The sequence below is a fragment of the Pelmatolapia mariae genome, linkage group LG20, assembly GCF_036321145.2.
Source record: "Pelmatolapia mariae isolate MD_Pm_ZW linkage group LG20, Pm_UMD_F_2, whole genome shotgun sequence".
NCBI classification, from domain to species: Eukaryota; Metazoa; Chordata; class Actinopteri; order Cichliformes; family Cichlidae; genus Pelmatolapia; species Pelmatolapia mariae.
In genome coordinates this window covers 4475127-4496031 of record NC_086244.1, presented here as the reverse complement: position 1 = coordinate 4496031, position 20905 = coordinate 4475127, and the positions used below count along the sequence as shown (strand labels likewise).

The 20905-nt window shown below is 40.6% G+C and overlaps 1 protein-coding gene across 1 annotated transcript in view; it reads right to left on the bottom strand.

The window, feature by feature from the left end:
• Positions 1–20905, bottom strand: part of plxna3 (plexin A3) — a 147623-nt gene that overhangs the window by 8382 nt on the left and 118336 nt on the right. The window contains exons 14-31 of the mRNA XM_063464401.1: positions 14295–14391; positions 12303–12493; positions 11430–11578; positions 11238–11358; positions 10814–10950; positions 10547–10717; positions 10367–10460; positions 9986–10105; positions 9695–9814; positions 9470–9613; positions 6569–6803; positions 6348–6490; positions 5117–5272; positions 4873–4973; positions 4461–4527; positions 4029–4175; positions 2140–2299; positions 901–1004 (exon numbers count right to left, since the gene is read on the bottom strand). Of these exons, the coding sequence (XP_063320471.1) occupies positions 901–1004; positions 2140–2299; positions 4029–4175; positions 4461–4527; positions 4873–4973; positions 5117–5272; positions 6348–6490; positions 6569–6803; positions 9470–9613; positions 9695–9814; positions 9986–10105; positions 10367–10460; positions 10547–10717; positions 10814–10950; positions 11238–11358; positions 11430–11578; positions 12303–12493; positions 14295–14391 (2457 nt within the window). The remainder of the gene's footprint in view (positions 1–900; positions 1005–2139; positions 2300–4028; positions 4176–4460; positions 4528–4872; positions 4974–5116; positions 5273–6347; positions 6491–6568; positions 6804–9469; positions 9614–9694; positions 9815–9985; positions 10106–10366; positions 10461–10546; positions 10718–10813; positions 10951–11237; positions 11359–11429; positions 11579–12302; positions 12494–14294; positions 14392–20905) is intronic.

The following is a 20905-nucleotide window of genomic DNA, read 5'->3' as shown; positions in this document are numbered from 1 at the left end:
AGTTTTCCTGGATAATGTCACGTAAATTAAAGCTTTGGTGCTGTCTGGGTTCAAAGGTTTAGCTTATGGTCGTCAGTAGTTTCAAACTGTCTAATTTTCAATTCTTTCTTGTATTTGTGAAAGAAAACTGAGAAGAGTTATTGACTTATTCAAGTAAAACATCTGTTCTTTTCACCAAATAACATGTTTGGCTGGTTTCTGTAACAAAGTAATGTTTCCCATTAGTGTGCAAAAGTCAGGAATTCCACTAAGCTATTAATGAAAGACTTATATGTATTCTTACATAAGGTCTTCAGTTATTAACACAATGGTGCTAAATCCAGGGGTGGAAATATGAACACTACCTTCCTTTTTACTGTATAGTGGAGACATAACCTGACCTGCTGCTGGTAGAAATGTAACTGCACTTTTAAAGCTCTCGACAATTGTGATTGGTCTGTTAAGCACCATTGATTCCGGCTGTGATGTTCAGGATACTTTTTGCTGGAGTGTTTGGGAAAAACGTGTGAATACCACTCTCCTAACATTTTATTTGTCTCCATCGTGCACACAAGTGACTGGCGGCAGCAGCATCAGCCACTTGTGCAGGTTACGGTGTAGGCTGTACAGAAATCCGAATCAGCCGACAGACCGAGGACAGAAATACAGACTAAATACATACAAGGAGTGAAGGGAATTAAATCACTGTGGGACAAGAACAAAGAAAGGAATAAAAAAATAGGGAAAATAATAATAAATGGTATTCATGTTAACTAGACAAGCTAAACAGTTAAAAGTTTCTTTACTGAAAATGTTTCAAATGTGGAGAAAATATTATATTCTTACTAAAAGGTTTCATGTGGATGAAACTGCTAACAGACAAACTTTCAGGTGATCTCCGCAGTAAATACACGTTTGTACCTGGTAGTGCGCCAGCGTGTTGAGTCTCTTCCAGTCGCTCTCTATCTTAGTTGTCACGTCTTCGTCCTGCAGGATGATCCTTGTGAGCCGACCCTGACGCCACTCTGACATCACGAGCACAGACAAAGGATCAGAGAACTGTCCACCCAACCCCGAACTGCAGTGATGTTTTAAATAAACTGGCTTTAAGTTTGAGGTTTGAGGAGTATGTAACTGATTTATTTTTACTGACATTTTATTATTTACTGAAATTCTGATTAATGGGGACCTATTCTCCTCATTTTGTCATTCATACATGTATTCACCTAATTTAATACAATTATTAGATACACAAGTATATTTTGCAGGTATCGTGTGTCTCAGAAGATGCATTTACCAAGAACTCACATGCGTAGTGACTGTTTACTCGGTGGTACAGGGTTTTTTATTTTTCCCCCACTAGGGATAAATTAGTATCCCCTGACTGGTTTGTAAGCAGTGCTGAGTTTGCTGGCTGTCTCTAGGTAAAACCAGCCACAGTGGCTGTGGTTTCTAGCAATTGCTGCAGACAACTTGTATAAAATTATTGGTCAACTACTTGCTGAGATGCAGCAAAACTGTGAAAGGTGCAATACAAACTGGAACTGAAGTAAAAGTAGTGCTGTGTAACTGTAACAGTCCATTTTAAAAGATGGAACTTTTACTTTGAAGGCTAACGCTTTCTCTTCACACTGAAGACAGGACCTGAGTGGTGATGGTGACGTTAAACTCACTGAGTAATAGTAGCGTCTTACATATAGCAATTGCAATTATGTCTCAAAAACTAGAAAAACAACATTGATTTGTAGATGTTATGCTGTTAAACAAGAAAATATTTTCTGAGCTAATCCAAAGTTTATGTAAAAATCACATCACAGCCACAGAGATGTCATCCATTGGTTAGCAAAGTCCTTTCATAAGTTATAAACCAGTGAACGTACCCGACTGTAGCCACCTTTGTGACTCCGGTAATGACCATTATTACCAAAATAATCTCATGTTCTATTTAATTAGGCTTTGAAACAGCAACTGAGGCCATACACTGAGTGACAACTAGCGCAGTTTTCTCAAAGACTTTGAAACAGCAATACTTCTTTCTGCATCCAGTGGAGTCGCCCCCTGCAGGCTATTAGAAAGAATGCACTTTGCAGATGAAAAGCTACATCCATGTTTTATACTCTGTACGCCTTTTCTTGAAGTAGGATATCTGTCAGTAGTTACCCAAGTCCATGTCGTCGGCCTGAGGTCTCTGCGAGTATGGGATTCCTTTGTAAACAGCGTCCAGCAGTTTGTCTTTGACCTGAGTAACTGTGTCGCAGTTCAGCACCTTCACCGGCACCTCAGTCCCAACTTCACCCTCAGGGGGGATGCACATCAGCGTCTGAGACGGCGAGAGAGAAAGCAGAGACTCATCTGTCTGCACCAAACTTTATTAAGCTGCTGCTTGTGTGTTTACCACAGTGTTGTCACAGCGAGGAAAACGTCACTGGCTGTTAAATTGGATATTTTTAACCACACACACACACGCACACACACACACACGCACACACAGTCTTTTCGAGGACCCTCACTGACTTGACATGCTCCTGGGTCCCTAAACCCTTAATGACAGGAGTGTCATTTTCCTCTGTGTCCTGACATGGCTTGAAACCCTCATTGGTCCCTACAAACCCACCCATCCACACACACACACACACACACACACACACACACACACACACACACACACACACACACACACACCCTTTATATAATTTATAATAATCCCCAGCTGGTGTGACAAACACTGAACTTTCATTCGCCGCAGACCCCCGACAGAAAACAACACCGAGTGGTCGTAAACATCCTGCTTCTGTGCTTCAGTGATGCTTGTTGCTATGGATACAGTGAACGCAACAAAATCCACTTTGTGGTGAGTTAAAGGACTCATCTGTAACACGTTATAAGGGAGCCTGCAATTTACAGGGTGAGTTTACTGTATGAATCAGGTACCAATAAAACACTGCTGGTTCCTGCTGGAAAATTATGGGGAACAAGTCAGTAGCCAGCTGTGTATTTCAAATAAAATAAGAAACATATTGTACTCATACACTCACACACTACTCAGCTATATCGTATAGCACGCAATTAAAGACTAACGTGGATTGTTCTTGAAAGCACTCCCTCATTTGGTGATATAAATGTTTGTTTTGAGGTTATCAATTACAAAAATTGCATTTGTTGTCTATGAAATTGATTTTTTATTAACAGATTAAGTCTAAATTAGTTAAATTAACACAAATTACTGACCTTGGGTAGACGTGGAGGGAACAAACGAACAAGACAGCTGACAGACTGAGAGCTCTGGGTTAAACGTGCTGCTATAGCATAAACGTATACTGCATATTTCAACACTGCTATTCACTGAAAAACCCCTGACGTGGCGCGCTGTCATTTAAAAGTCAATCTTTCTGTTGGGTAATGATACAGAAGATGCCTGTCAATAAAACAAAGATTTAATGGAGGTAACATCACATTAGAGCTTCACTTCATTATTCATGGCAACTAAATTAATGAATTCATTTAAAAAATCATAAATATCTACAGAAGATTTTTTAACAAATTTAATTATTTCCATTTGTCATTGCGAATTTTTAATAGATGGCTTTTTTTTAGGAAGTTATTTTAGGTCAAGTCAAAAATCAATTACCCAGTTTGTTTCCAGTATAATATGTTGTTATGGACACGCTGTAATGTTTAGCATTTAGCCGTCAATGGGCCACGAGGACTTGGCTTACTGCAGTGAAGTTGATGTATGATTGAAGCTTACATGTCCTTAGCTGTATAGAGTCACATATGACACTCAAGAAGCCGCAAATCTTTACACTGGAAAGTAATGTGAATAAATATGTAGCGCTTTTTGTCTTTTTTAAACGCCCGTGTGCTTTATTTCATCAAATTTCTCTAGAAATGACTTGACAAGGCCAAGGCTGGAAATGTGGTTTATAACTAATAAACAAAACTACCAAAATATGGTGAAACCAGCAGTCTATTCTCACCGCAGCTGCACTCAGTCACAGCTCAAACTGCTGTATTTAATTTTGGTTGGTGTGGGTGCGCGTGTGCGTTACCAGCTGTTTGTAGTCGATCTGCTGTCGGATGAGTTTGTCTTCACTGAGAGAATAACGAGCTTCTCCGGTGATGGCGTCAATCGGTCCCTTCTCCATCTGCTGCTTTATGGCACAATACAGCATGAAGAGAGGCTCGCCCGCACACTCCTGAAGGACAGGAAGAGGGGAGGAAATGAAGGGAAGGAGGGGAGATTTTTTTAAAAGGAGGAAAGAAGAGAAGGAGGAAAGCCAGGTTCATTACTACAGTTTAATCCTCAAAACTCATCAGGGGGATTTAAGCCAATCCCCTTCATTCCCTATGAATAAATTAGCTGCAGCTCTGATCTGATTGGTCACGCTCAGAGTTGAGAGGCAGACTTTAATGAGGTCAATTAGGGGGAGCAGGAGGAAAGGTAGGAAGGAAGGAAGGAAAAAGCAGAGAGGATGGTGTACCTTGAGGAATCGATGGAGGAGGAAAGTGAACCAGTTCGTCAGCATCTTCTCAGCAACAGACTCGGTCCTAAACACATATATACAGGTCGGAGGTCATTAGTGAAAACATTAACTCCTGCTCTTTCCTGATTGGTCACATCAAATTGGACAGGAAGCGCTTAATGAGGTCAGTTAGAGAGCAGGAGGCAGGGATTTGGGGGTTGAAGGAGGAAAGACAGGGCTGTTACACCGGCTTCATAAACAAGGACTTTTATTCTGAAGTAGCTCTTAGAAATGGGATGCGACACATTTAGTGCAGGCTTTTACTCAGCCAGACGTGGATTCATTCAGCAGATCAGCTTTAATATTCCAGGTGTGACCACCCACTCACACTGAAAACAGTCAAACTTAAAGTGAACAGCAGGGAACGCACCTCCTCAGCAGCAGTTTGGGATGGTTTCTGTTCTCTAGGTTTTTCTCAATCAGGTCGGCCAGCAGCTGTTTTAACACCACTGTAGCATATTCCATCCGACCCTGAAGAGGCAAAGACAAAGACTTTAACCGCCCAGCAATTATTTAAATTTTTTCAACTCATAATAGGTTTACAACCCTCTACTGCTATCACTACAGGTGTAGTAACCAGCATAATTAGCAGGCTGTAGCACTGTGGCAGATACCTGGAGAGCAGCCATGAGCAGGGAGGCGACGTTCCCCCTGTCTCTCATGGAGAACGACCTCTGAGCCTCCAGCGTGTGGATGAAGGTCAGCAGGAACATCTTGTTGTTAAGCAGCTGGCTGAAGAGACGCAGAGCTTTCTCCACATTGGCTGGAGACTAAACAGATGCATGTGCACTTAGTTATTTAAACACAAACAGAGAGTCGTTTCACCAAGAGGTCAGGTCAGAGGTTAAAGATAACATCAGTAAACCAAATAAACATCAATAAATCCACAGTGATATAAATATAAATTCATTATTTAGTTGATAAATCTAAATAAACTAGAAAAATCCTAAACACACCCCAAAACTTAAGACCTAAACGTGGAAATAAATCAGAATGAACCTGAATAAACAAAATAAATCAGAACAAGGCAAGTTAACCAAACCAGGACGGAAAAAAATGAGACTAAATTTGTACAAGTGGTTATTAATCTGAAAAACCATCATAAATTTAAATGGATTTAATAAATAAGCCCCAGAGGGTGAAAGAAGGAAAGAGCAATAAACTCAACCAGATGACAAAAGCAGAATGAACCTGAACAAACATGAACAAACCTGACAGATTTGGAATAAATGCAAGTAACCCTGAACAAATATAATAAATGTAAGTAACCCTGAACAAAGAACCAAACTGAAATAGGAAAAAACTTGAAAAAATAAAAAATAAAAGATGAACAAATCTGTACAACAGACAATAAACCTAAAGATATGAATGAGAATAACCTTCAATAAAACTGAAAAAGTTCTGATCAAATTAGAAAACAAAACCTGAAAACAGAACTAAACATATTTCAATAAACCTAAAGGGGAAATAAATATGAATAAACATAAAATGTTTGAATAAACCTGGTTAAACTAAATAAAATTAGAATAAATATAAATAAAACATCACAAATATAAATGTTTAAGCCTGAAAGAAGGAGATTTTGTCTTTTTTAAAAAATAGAAATAAATAGGAATAAACCTAAAAAAAACAGTAATAATCTACAGAAATAATTTAAATATAAATCCACAATGAGGGAAGAAAAACTAATCTCTGAAAATTATAGCTCACTAAGTTTAGGAAAATCTTTCCACCTGTGGGCTGATTTGCTGCCACACCCTGTTATTATGATCAGGGAAAAATTGCGGCTGTGGATCCAGAGACCAGAGACTCAAAGATCCGAACATCCTGCCATATGGTACGTACGTCAAGCTCTTTGAGGACGGGGTGTTCTTCTATCCCTGGGAACATGACCCTCATGGTGTATGTCCGATATTCCAAGAAGGGAATCTTCACTCCATCCATGTCATTGGTAAGTTCTTGGATGTCTGTCTGCAGCTCCGCAAAGGCTGCGAGAGGAAGAAGAACATTAAAACAAATCACCACAGAAGGAAGGACTGGAGGTAAGGAAGGAAGGCAGAACGCACCCTCTTTGCACTCTAGCGCCACCCGGCTCTCCAGGTTGTCCATCTGCAGCTGGAGGCGTTTGAGTGTGCGGTCAGCATCACGGGTCTTCCTCTTGTAAGCGATCAACACTGCGATGATCGCGATGAGCAGCACGCCTCCGCCTGCTCCGATCCCGATGATGGCAGGCAGCGTCAAGGCACTGTCGGAGTAGATATGGAGCATGCCTGGGGAGTACTCCAGACCACCCACCAAGATCTACAGAAGACAGAACAAAAACGTGCTTTATGACACGGTTACCTCCCAACATCAAATTTTTTTTTTCTTTTGATCAATTTCACAACTTTTTATCTACTTTTGATTATCTCACAGTTGTCATACCTTATTTCAAAGTGCCATAAAGACTCATAATGTCATAAAAGCTTCATGAAATGGACTCTGTGATCAAAAAGTCACATATTTTTCTTATATTAGCCTCTTTTAACGGCCCCCTGTTAAATCCAGAGTTACATTTAAAAACCTTTAGCTCTCAAAGTCCTGAATGATCATCATGTCTTAAAGACCTCATGATATCATACTATTACACTAGAGCACTTCTCTCTCAAACTGTAGGATTGCTCGAGGTATTTAGAGTTTCCAAAAGTCGAATGGGAGACACAGTTGTCAGCTATCAGGCCTCTCTCCTGTGAAACAGCTCCCAATTTGGGTCCAGGAGACAGGCACATCTTATATCTTATATTTACGGCTGGATCAGAAGACCCCGAATGATCCCATAACTGAGACGCTAATGTGCTTGTTTATACCCGTCCGATATATAAAGCTGTTGTGAACTGGCACAATATGAATAAAACTGTATGGAATTATCTGAATCGAGGCATTTTGCTGCTTTAAGTACAATTCCTCCCTTAAATTACTCTGTTAAATGGTTCATAACTAACACAGTTTAGCTTTGGTTAAAGAAAAACTGTAAAGTTTTAAATGCTGTGCAGATGTTACACAGTAACTTTGGTAATGATACTTTGTTGCATGAGAATACAGATTTTCAGTCTTTTTTAAAGAGACAAAATTGTAACAAATTATACAGTTAATATATAAACACACACACAGATAGATCTTCATGTTATACGTGTTTCATTATCTTTGTTGTCTCTGGTACTAATGTTTCATTAAAGTGTTTCCTCTTTACAGCCTTTTAATATCGATTCTACAACAGATGAAGGTACTATGAACAAACTGATAAATAAATGATACAGAAGATATGAACAGACGCCGGAGGGGAGGGAGGCATTCTGAAATGATAATCGATACTTTTAATAATATATCAATAGTTTGTCTCGTAGGAGGTTCTGTTCATTGATACCAACTTCACTTTGAAGAGCTCTGTGTGTGTGTGTGTGTTTGTATACATGGTGTTGTGAGGACATGAATGTATGTACAAAACCACTACGTGGGGACAAAAAAGTCCCCATAAGGTAAATCATTTAAATGATAACAGTTTATTCATTTCTTCCACAGGCTGAGCTGTGTCTATCTCATTTATGTGTAAAGAAATGATTATTTCTTATTATTAATTACATTTTTTTTCTCATATATCTGAAAATGTTCTTGCTTTTGTTTGTTTCGTATTTGTCGGTTATGTATGGTTAAGCTTGGGCTAAATTTAGTCTTCAGGAAATGAGTGTAAGGCAGTGCAATGTCCTCTGAAGTCAGGGAAACATTACTCTGTGTGCGTGTGTGTGTCACTCTATGATATGTGATATCGAACCAATTACCCATGACTCCCTGCGGCTGCACTTAATGACTTTCACCTTTATAAAGACCCCCTCCTTTTCCTCCTTATCCTCCTACTCCTCCTCTTCCTGTCTCTGTTCTCCCTTCAAAAAGTGGTTCACGGCCAGGATACTCAAGTCCATGTAAACACAGTCAGTGTCTATGACTTAGACAAAGTCACATCAAAGCTATTTTAGGCTTGTTTTTCATGTGATACTTTAGTGTATCCTGGTAGATCGAGGAGAAAAGCCAAATCCACTTACAGGTATTCAAAAAACCTTAAAAATATGAGTGAGACCTATTATTCTCATATCCAGCTTTATAATTCCACTGTACTAAAGTAGCTTTCTATTATTCACAGTTCAAAATAATCCTTATTTTTCACATACTGAGTTCACCTACTAGCTATAACAAGCCAATTTTAGGTGTCTTTCATTTCTCCCTGTAAGCCAACTTTCTTCTCATTGGCTGCCCCTCGTAAACAAAAGACATAAACAATAAATAGGTGGGGCTTCTGTGGTGAAATAAGCACATTAGACATTAACTCTTAAAAGGTCTGGAAAAAGCTGACAGAAAGCTTTTTGGAAGCTCAGTCAGGAAATAAATTCAGCATAAAAAATACCCTTACATACACCAACACAAAATTGTAATAAGTTGATCTATTGATTTCCTGCTTCATGGTTGGTTCATTTTCTGTTATATAAAGTTGATGTTTGCAGAGATTTTTACCTGTTTTTGTCCCTTTTATTGTCTCTATGGTCATTTTTTGAATCCGTTTTGGTGTCTTTGATTGTTTTTGCTCTTTGTGGTCATTGTGGCTGTTTTTTGTTTTGGCCATTTTTTAAATCTCTGTGTAGTCTGAAGCATCCTTATAATGTTTTTTTTCCTTTTTCAGGTCTTTTTTGTATCTTTGTTGTCTGTTTTTTCTGGTTTCAGTGACTGTGTTGTCTCATTTTTGTATGTTATGGTCTCTTGTCTCTCTTTTCTTGCTTTGTAGTTGTGTGTTTCCTCTTTGTATTTTACAGTTTTGTTCACTTTAAAAACAAAATGTAACAAACTTCCCTTTCCTGTGTCCTGTAACCTTTCTTGATTATTTCTTGCTGTTTTCTATGAATCACTGAGGTTAAGGTAAGAATGAAGAGGAGATTACTCACCACGACTCTCTTTTCTCCGGTAATATCTGGTGAATCACAAAGCAGCTGGTTCTCTGACACGGTTAGAAGGCAGGGTGACTCTCCAATCAGGACTGTGTAGTTCAGGCGGTTGTTACCAGGGGCAGGAGGGATCAAATTTTTACCCTGAAACACACAGACAAGTTTAGCTGGATCATTCACACATATACTTTGAATATGGATTGCATCAAGTTTGAGAACTCAAACCTTGAGGATGATGGGTGACCCTGGTTTAACCTCGAGGATCCCAGAGTTTCCCAAGGAGTCAAAGGTTGGGTTTGGGTAGTGTGTAAAGGGGGTGGAGTTAAGCACCAGCAAAGAGGACACCTGCACAGGATGAAAATATTAATGTAATGTTAACATGTCATAAAGAGAAAAAATGCTCTGCGTGTGTTTTTATCTCTGATCTGTGTGATTCAGTTTTTTTTTCTTTTGTGCGTGTCATAAGCTTGTACTATGATAAAGTAGAAGCCGCTGCTTGCTGTGGGTGAGCGATACCTGGTCAAAGATGAAGCCAAACTCATCGGGCCGCAGCGCCCCCTCTGGTGGGTCGGGTTTAGTGTAGACCAGACCAGGAGCCAAGCATGTCATTGTGCTGTCATTGACTACAGTGCAGTACTGGAGAGAAAACCATGAAGTCCGGTTAGGACGAAGAATGCAGGGTGACTGCAGAGTGCTGACGGCTAAGGTCGCAGCTGAAACTGGTTTAAAACTTCAGAATATTGTGAGCTTTAAAACATTTCACAAACAAACTTCATCTCCTCAAAACTCCAATAACCTTTATTGTATTTCAGAGCATAAAACCAATAAGTGCTGCGGTACAGTTTAAGGTCCCGATCCTGAACTTGGGAATAACTGAGGTCAGAGTTTTGTTCTTACATTGTTAGTTTCCACTCCTCCATATTTGGCTCTGACTTTGGGCTCCTGGATGGTGTGCAGGTTGGTTCCCGTCACCGTTATCAGCGTACTGCCACTGCACAGATAACAGACGAATAGGTTACAGATCCATTATCGTGATTGAGTATTTGATTAGTGATGAGGAGAATGTGGAGGATTTACTTGAGGATGGTCCAGTTTGGTTCAATGCTGGTGATGGTTGGGTCATCCGTGTATGTGTACTTGGTATCTGTGCTTGTAACCTCGGCCCTATCAATCTTCAGACGGATGGGAGCTTCGCCGGTGCCTGACGTGGAGCTGGGAGTTATGCAAACTATCTCCCGATCAGTTCGTCTGGTGGAGAAAGAGAGATATATCATTGCATCTGGTTATTATTTACCAACAGATATATTGTTGGGTGCATGTCAGAGTCCAGAGATCCCAACTAACTTGACAAACAGACACTCCTCCTTGTTTATGTAGACAGTGACAGAGCTGCCGGCATTCAAGTGTCGACCCATCACCGTCAGTCTTGTTCCCCCAGAAACCGGTCCCTTCTCTGGATGGACACGGCTGAAAGTTGGGCTCTGGAGAATAAAACACAAAAGACAGCGGTGGTACATTAAAGAATAAAAAACATCAAGTATCATACAGGAGATTTTCCACTGTATGATAATTTATAGTCCATTATTATTAACTCGGCTTCCTCCATGCGCTGTTAAGACAAGGCAGGCCTAAAGATTTAAATTTAAGAAAGTCTGAAATTCCACGAAATCTAATCCTGATAACTCAAACTTTCAGTTTCCATCACAAATAGTCCGAAATGGTAACTTTAGTGCACGTAAACACACCAACAGGATGCTGAAGCACTCACCACGAAGGCGTACGTGTCACTGGAGAAAGCTCGATATTCTTCGTTGCACAAGCCGATGCAGACCTCTACCCGACCGCCTGGAGAGTGAGGTAGAAGAGCCTCGGCCATGTCACAGACGATCCTGCAGACAGAGAGACGGTCAGACTCACACACTCCAACGTGTCCTCATACCAACATGCTAACGCCACTAACCTCTCTGCGCTGATGTATTGCGAGGGGATGGGGTTACAGCGGACTCCCGCCACCTGAACATGGGCGATCTCCTTCACCTGAAGACCCAAGTTCTCCCCCTCGATTGTCACCCGAGTCCCTCCTTCCCGGGGTCCTGTCACAGGACTGATCTGTGGGGAAGGGGGGCAGCAGATCAATCCTTTCTTAGAGATCACATGACATCTGTTTCTTGATTTGCTGCAGCTGCCACTTACTGTCCGTCCATGTTTTCTTGTTGTCTCAATAAGTTATATTTAAATAGGTTTCAAAACAGAGAAAGACACAAATGATAAAAATGTCTGTGCAGTGATTATCCTTTAATAAACAGCATAAACTTAAACAATACATCTACAGGTTTCTATGGGATGGTAGCGTACACCCTCAGGGTCTTTTTAAGGTCATTTTAGTTGTTTTAATTTTATGATCAATTGTGTTGCGTTGTGTTACTTTCCTTGACATAAACAAGGAAGACAAAATATTGTGAACATCTGTTAGCAAAGCAACACACATGACATCTTCTAAACCTTTAACCTTTAATATCTTCTAAAACATATTCGACTCAAAACATGCAAAAAGCCAACATTATTAGACTGTTTATGTATTAGTGTTCTGGTGACTAGGATCACTGGTGACTAGTTGGGACAAACAGCATTGTGTAGTATTGTGCAAAGGCCTCGTTCTAGCACACAACTGTTATGTAATGGCAGAAATGTAAAATCAGGCCAAAATGGGTAAATTCTTTTATTATTGGTTGTTTGCGATCATTCGAAGAGGGCTTCCAGTACTGATTAGTCTCAGTCCATCTCAGTGAACTGACAACCCTGCACCATGCAAGTCGCAGGTTTGATTCCCTACCTTGGTGATGCGTGGGTGGCTGCAGCGCAGGTTGTGTCGGGTGTAGTGCATCCAGTTCTGTTCGGGGGACGGGCAGTGCTGTCGGAGGAGGCACTTCCTGCTTTCGGTGCACCACCCGCACTCGAAGGCAGTTGGAGCTTTGAGGCACTGACCACAGCTGGAGCGCTGAGCCTCACACTTGTACAGCAACGCTGACAGACAGCACACGTTTGATCAGACAGCAGCCAAACACAGCGTATCACAGGTGGAACAGTCGTATGTGCATTTTTGCTACTGTCAGCGTGAAGATATCATGAGCTGATTTTTCACAAAGCAGAAAGTTTAAGAAAAATCTGTTGATTATTTTTGCCTTTTGCCATTTAGTCCCATAACTTTATCCAAGTCTCACAGTTTAATTAGTTTGTTGGGGATGTGGTGTGATCACAGTCACTGTGGTGGGCCCACCGAGGGGTTAACCTGTCCCACTGGATGAATTTTTAAAGAAACTTGCAGATAAGTAAAGCAGGCTTTTTGGGATTTTGTCACAATCATTAAGAAAAGACGGATTGATCCGAATGGTTTTCCAAACGTTTAACTTCATCCAAGCCAGAGGTCTAAATCATCTGCAGGTTTATGGGCTTTTAATGATACAGACAATAATCTATTCCAAACTGAAAGATGTTAGGCTGAGACATTTTTTTTAATGATATTTTTTTTATTCACAAAGTTACCAAACTAAGTGCACATACTTTCATAATACATTGTTTAAATTATACTTATTTTTCTTCCTCAGGCTGTTTATCATGTTTGGTAAAACTTTGCTTCATTAAATGTGAGAGTTGAGTGTGAAGTTTTAAAAATAGCTTATAGCAGCATTGTTTTACTGATTTGGTCCCCTTGAGATCAATTTGTTATATATGTAGCCCATGATATAAAATGAGTTTGACACCTGTGCTATAAATACTCAAACTCTGTCCCGACAATCAGCAGCAATCAGCTGCTCGAAGCTGCTAAAATTACATGATGGCCCCAAAGCAAGAGAACACTGGAAGAAAATGAATGTTTGCAGGAACGGGCGAGTGGAAGTTCAGGTCTGCAAGTTCAGAGGAAACAACTTGTAGAAGTTTGACTGATGACCTTCAGGAAGCAAACTCTGGAGCGGTGTCGCTCTGTTCTGCTGAGCAGCTAACCCGCATCGATGCAAGCTTCATGGAAGAACAAATCTCTGTTCGACACAAATTTCAGTGCCAGATGTTTGCAATCGAACATCTAAAGGGCTTAAATGCATGTTTGGAACAACTCCTAGAAGGCAAATAGAAATGTTTTGGTTCACAGAAGTATGAGCAAAGGCGTGTTTGGAGAAAAAGAATTTCATGAAAAGAACATCTCTCTAAGTGTTCAGCATGGCAGTGGATCGATCATGCTTTGGGCCTGTGCTGCAGACACTGTGAATGTTTCACTGGCAAAAGGAAGCATGGATTCAACCATGAAAGGACCAAATTCCAGAAGCAAATATTACAAAAAGCTATGAAGAAAAAAAATAATGAGATTTACAGGATGGAAATATTTCCAAATCAATGGGATACCTCAAGAGAGCCACAAAGCCCCTGCAAAGCCCCCGGTCACACCCAGCGTTAAATATCTCTAAGAGCATAGCAAATAGGAAGAATAACTCAAAATCCTGAGCTACAAAACGCCTTGAAAATCTTTCATTATTGCCAATATGGGCTTTAAATATTGAGCATTTAAACATTTTTTGTCCTTTCTGTTTTCATTTATGACAAACAGAAACGCACACTTTTGTAGCTCTTTATGTTTCATTTAAATAAACTTTATGTTTATATTTACTGATGATGTCTCATTTGTTTCATATTTACCATACAAACTAAAAATTAAACTGGACTGATTATAAAACAATAAAAGCTGATAAAAGCTGGTTCTATTCTGACTGAGACAAAATCCTAATCGACTCACAGATTTCTGAAGACGAGCAGTTTGATTAGCAGGTTTTACCTTTCATAGATGCGGGCTTGTCGATGAAGAAATCTCCATCCCAGACAATGGAGAAATCCACCGGGAGATCACCAGCCTCGTCCCCTTCATACCAATACTGCAGAGACACAGAGGGGGAGTAATTTAAGTATGGCACGTTTTAATTGGGAAACGGAAAATTTGATTCTGTGTTAATTAACGGGAAGCAGCAGGAACAAATTTTAATTAAAGGAGGAGAAGAACAAATAGATGTAGAGAAGAGAGAAGAACAAAAAACAATGCAAATGATTGTATATGCAGATAAAATATACTTATAAATGCAAACTGAAGCCAGCGTTCAATAACCACACTGGCAACTGTAATAATATGAGTACAGCTGATATTCACACAAGTGTCAGTGCAGTCAGTATTCCTGTCTTACTCCACCAGTCAGACAAACATTAAAACTACCCTCCTGCTCCAAAAACAACTCTGAACCATCAAACTCTGAACTCCACAGACCTCCGGAGGTGCCAATGTTTTAGAGACTTTACAGTAAGTCCTGGATGTTATCATGTGAGGCACCATGGACTGGATGACTTTTCTTTTCCTCAGCACACCTCACAGAAGTTCAATCAGACTGAAAGGCTGAGGCAGCAACTTTAACTCCTTGTCATGTTCGCTGAGAGCCTCATCCTGCTGAAAGAGACCACTGCCATCAGGGAGTGCCAATGGAGGGTTGGCACGGACTCACAGCAGGTCGTGAAATAGTCACAACCTCTAGGTCAGCGGTCCTCAACCTTTTTTGCGCCACAGACCGGTTTAAGTCCGACAATATTTTCACGCACCAGCCTTTAAGGTGTCGCGGATAAATACAACAAAATAAAACCAGTGCCGGTACCAAAAAAACCGAAGATTTATTCATAAGACATGGGAAAAGACCCAGGGAAACTGAGTTACCGATAAAAACCGATAAAAACCTTGAAAACCATAAATTTCACACCCGAGTCTCAACTCTCACGGCCCGGTACCAAACGACTCACGCCGGGGGTTGGGGACCGCTGGTCTAGTCTATTAATTTGTGTTTCTGGACATGAATTTTCCACGTGTTGGTTTCATTTCAATACTTCCATGTCTCTACATTTCTAATATTATTACATGTTAATAAAAATCACAGTGTAACTACAAAAGCACAAAAGTTAAGCTGTTGTTGGCAGGAAACACCGACAGTATTTTATATTTTCATGTTAAATACTGTCTGCAGACTTTTCAGGGTCTAATAAACTGTCCGGTGTGCCGCATTGAACCCTGTGACGGGGTACACTAGTGACCAAAGCAACGCACAACAGGAAAATTGCTTTGCATGTAGACTTTAAAGAATTAAGTAACACAGTAATGGCAAATACCATACAGCAGACAGATATCCATCTTCAGGGATCTGAGCAGACATGTGCCTGAGACAGGATAGCCATTAGAGAAGATGAATGCAGGCCCTAAGTATTGCTTAACTGCAGTCATTGTTTAGGTAATTGGTGCGCATCATAGCGACATCCATTTAAATAGCAGGAAGCCTTTTAAAAAAAATCTTAAATGTGCTCTTAATTATGTCCGTGGTACTGAGGTTGTGGCAGATTGCAAGTATGTAACAATATTACTGAAAATAACACATTTTATCTACAGCTTACATGAAGTAAAGGCGCTACAGCAGCATATGGTGAAAGTCCCACAGCTAATGTTTCTACAGCCGGCGTTACTTCAGGTAAGATCTGTACAGTTTCTCTTCAGAGAAATTGAGGACAGATGGTGCTGCTTTAAAGAAAAAGATGGAAAATGGACACACACACACACAGACACACACATACTGGATCGGTGTTGTCATGGCGGCTGCAGGTCTCTATGGTAACCAACAAAACACTGTCAAAGAAACAACATAATGGACTTAGAGCTGATAGGAACCTGATCTACCTGCCGGTCTCATCGGAGATAAACAGTGGGGTGTTAATGGAACAAAAATCTAAAAAATATAACCTCTGTGAGGGTGAGTGTGTGTGTGTGAGTGTGTGTGTGTGTGTGTGTGTGTGTGTGTGTGTGTGTGTGTGTGTGTTGAACAATACACTTCATCTCCCATGCTGCTGAAAAGACAGAGAGGCTGTGTCCTGAATATGTCAGCTCGACTCCAAAGGCACCAGATAATCTGACGTCACACAGCCGCACACACAGTCGCTGAAACCGAAGTCGGGTTTTCAGAAAGATTGAAAATCAATGTGTCTTAATGACTCTGGTCTGCTGCTCATTTCATTAACTTACATCACACACACACACACACTCACGCACACACACACACACACAGATTAATTAAGATGTGGCAGCTCTATAATCTTACTTCAGCAAAAACATCTACTGTAAAAAAACCTCCTGTATGACACTACAGGACAGAGTCTGCTGCGCACACACACACACACACACACACACACACACACACACACACACACACACACACACACACAAAATTAACAAATTTCATTAAGTCAAAACGGTTTCAGGTCAATATTCCATCCTCAGCAAAAAATATTTCACCATCCAACCACAGTTTTACGGCTTTTTACCTCATGCACACACACACACACACACACACACACACACACACACACACACACACACACACACACACACGGAAACTCGCACACACACAGAAACACACACACACACACAGAAACACACACACACACACAGAAACACACACACACGGAAGCAGAGACAGGGCTGTAATTAATAAAGCACTGATATTAAAATGATCTTTTCTGCAGAGCTGCAAGAACGGCCTCATTGTTCATAAGTGCGAGCACTTTTGTGTCTTTGTGAGGACTGAATTGGATTTCAGACCTCGTGAGGACATTTTGTGGGAAGTAAAGTTCCATTTGGAAAGTGAAAATTATCAAAAGAAATTACCAAAAGTTGAGGACATTTAGTTCACAATGAGGCCATTATAAGCCCTACGTCCCCTCTAAAAACTGGGCTTGTGGAGCATTTTCTGTAAAAAATGAAGAATTTTGTTTTGTAAAACAGAAAATGTGGACATTTATTGAAAGTTGGAAGCGCTTTTAAAACAACTGCATTTCAGGAAATTGGAGATATTTGGACAAATACAACAATTTTTTTAAAGAAAACGTTATTTTTGGAAAAGACACATTTTCAAAAAATGTTGCTATTTTCCTAAAATATCCTCATATCTAGTAGTTAGTGGGGTTAGGTTCATTGGTGACTCTAAATTGCCCATAGGTGTGAATGTGGGTGTGATTGGTGGTACCCTGCCTCTCACCGAGTGAAAGCTGGGATAGGCTCCACCCCCCCACGACCCTGAAAAGGATAAGCGGAAGAGATTGGATGGATGGATCCTCATATTTAGTGGGACATTAGAGAAAAGTGATAGTTTTCTGAAGGTGACGGCATTTTGGAATTCATCCTTTGTGTAAGACAATTTGGTTACACATTTTGCAAAAATTTAGAAAAGTGGGGATATTTTTGAATGTATTTAGCTTTTAAAATGTGTCCTTTTTAGAGAAGTAGTAGATTTTTCTATCACATGGGCACATTTTGGAAAAGTGGAGATATTTTGGGAAAGTGAATCAACGCCAAGCAAAGATTTTATGGGGAAAATTTTGTTGGACATTTTGTGCAAATGTAGAAATTTTGGAAAAGTGGCAGCTTTTAGTGAAGTTGGCATATTTTTCAAGAGTACATTTTTAGAAAATTATCATTTCAAAATGTGTTGTTTTTACCAAAGTAGGACATTTTTGTTAAAATGTGGATATTTAGGGGAAATATTTTGGAAAATTGAGTCTAAAAATACTTCAAAGGCACCAAAAGCAGGTTGTAAACATGTTTACTTCTGCAGTAAAAATGGGAATTTCAACCCAAGAGTCTGTGGGCACAGACTTGTGGAGCGAGTGGCCGTCAGAGGAACTGCAGTTTTTGTCTCATTGGCTTCATTTTTCAGCCTGGGAGGCTAGATTAGATTCAGGTTTAGATTGCGATGGTTAAGATAAGAAGCCCTTTTATACAGTGAGAGTCCTCGCAAAGACATAAGTACATTGAGTGTGTGTGTTAAAGTGATGACCACACAGCTGAAATATGTGAAATACCAAGACCAATTGAGAGAGAGAGAGATGTGTGTGTCTAATGTGCTGATTTTCCATTAAAAGCAGCCAGCTGAGCCCAAGAGAGCAGCATCATAAGTCATTGTAACGCACACACACTCTCTCTCTCTCACACACACAGAGGCAGGCAGGATAAGAAATGAAAGGAGAAAGTGCTGTTGAACACACACTGGCGCCACAGATGACAATCACAGGCGATGCTGGTGAACGCAGCTCTTATCTGCAGCTCGTACAGTGGCAGAGCTCCAACCTGTCACATCTGAAGCTCACAAACACTCCTGATCTCACACTCACGCCACAACTGAGCCTCCAAGATGAGGCACAAACACGACTACTCAAGCATCAATACCCAAGCACCAAAGTCACTACATTTTAAGCATAAAACATGAAAACCGTGTGCATTTAAGCCATTTGTTGCATCGCTCTTTTAGCATTCAACTGTAATGTGTTTGTGCACGTATGTGAGCCCCTGGGTATGAACATTTTTAAATAGCGTTATATTCACCGAGTATAGGCATAGAAAGAACAATGACCTGCCCTTTCAGGGCACACCTGTATTCATATCCATCCAAAAAAGCCTCTATGCCAATTTTATTTGGAGTTTGAAGTCAGATGAAGGCCACAGCACATTTGTAAGATCTGGACCTATAATTTGTTTTGCAAATGTGTCACCACTCCACTAACAAATATGTGTTTTGTAAGACACACACAGGCTAGTAGCTGCTGGTGTGTGTAGTTTAGCTTTCTTGGCACAATACTAGCATAAGCTAACTTCTACCAAAAGATGAGGCTGAGGACTGTTGGCATATCCGGTCTAGCTGAAACCATAAGAGTGGTCGTCTTTTCTCTTTTCTTTAGGTGGTGGGACGTCTGTACTTGTGGTTTCCTCCACACATGAAAGTGATCTGTTTCCCCCTCTCATTAGCTTCCTCACTGTTAAGCAGAGTCTTTGATGTGTCACACTCCCATAATTTGAACCATCCAGCAGCTGGTTCGAGGCTCCCTTTTGTCAAAAGGAATTTTCCAACCTTAATTTTTTAATTTACCTGGCGGGCAGTGCGCTTCTGCAGGGCTGTTCTTTGTCACAAAGGACCAAGTAATTCTGCTCATAACTTTTATGGATATAGTTTCCAAGTACAGCCAATGGGTAAAGGGTGTAAGCTTCACTGGCCACAGGATCACATTTCTGCTCGTGTCTGATGGTGCGGTCGTGCTGGTTTCAACAAACAATGATCTGTGACTCACACTCGCCGTTTGGGATTAGAATTAGCAAGTCTGAGGTCATGGTTCTCAGTCAGACGAGGGCGGAGGGATCACTCTGGGTTCGGAGTGAGTTGTTGCCCCAAGTGGAGAAGTTCTAAGTATTTTGGGAACTTTTTCAGGAACTTCACAAGTGAAGGAAGGAGAGAGCTGAAGATTGAAAGATGGACTGGTTCAGAGTATCCAGTGGAAACTTTCTGCTGTGGTAAAGGGAGGGCCTGAGTGCAAAAGCAACGCTCAATGTATCCGGTTGATTGATGAGTCTACCCTCAGCTATGGTCATGAGTTGTGGGTAGTAACTAAAAGAAGGGAGACTGTGGCAGAAATGAGCTTCATCTAAAGGGTGGCCAGACTCTCCGTTAGAAATAAAATGAGGAGTTCGGCCATTCAGGAGGAACTCTACTTTTCCACATGGAAAGGAGGCAGTTTAGATGGTTCAAGCATTGGACGAGGATGCCTCCTGTGCACTTCCTAGTTGAGGTCTTTCAGGCATTTCCTACCAGAAGAAGGCCCGGACACCCAGTGGATGCTGGAGAGATTACATGTCTTGGTTGGGTTGGGAATGCCTTACTGACACTCCAGAAGAGCTCGAGAAGGTGGCCGGGGAGACGCAGGTCTGGGTGTCTCTGCTTGGATTGCTGCCCCACAACTGAAGTTACTGACTTGGCTTGAACGACATTCAAAACAAAGGCGTAATTGCAAAAAGCACCTTTACAGGTTAATGACTAGGCAACCACATTTATAAGTGAAAACGATCCGCCCCGGACTTCTGAGGAGTTTATTTGCAGAAAAATCTGTACATTTTTAAAAAGAAATGTACAGTGTAGATACTGCATGCAAAGCCTTTTCTATAGAGTTTTATTTCTTCAAATTCAAATGTTTAGGTTTAAATTTAATTTAGTGCTACAACTTCCACAGCCTTGAAACTGTAACAACTTCAGAGACTTTTAACCGTCATTCTCTTCTTTCCTATTCACTGTGCTGTCTGTACAGTTTATATAGCTGTTTGCAAAGAGGTATTATTTCTTGCTTGCTTGATAGTTTGTTTTTCCTGCTCTTTAAAAATATATAGTGATAGTACAGTAAGTCTGTACAGTACTGCAGGGTCTAAGCGTTACAATAAAACCGACCCATGGCTGTGCTCTGTGTGCTGCCTTCCCTCTTTGTCTTTTTAAAGCTTCTTACGTGTGTCTATTGGCTTTCTGGGAGCTGCTGAGTGCTCAGATGTGATTGTGT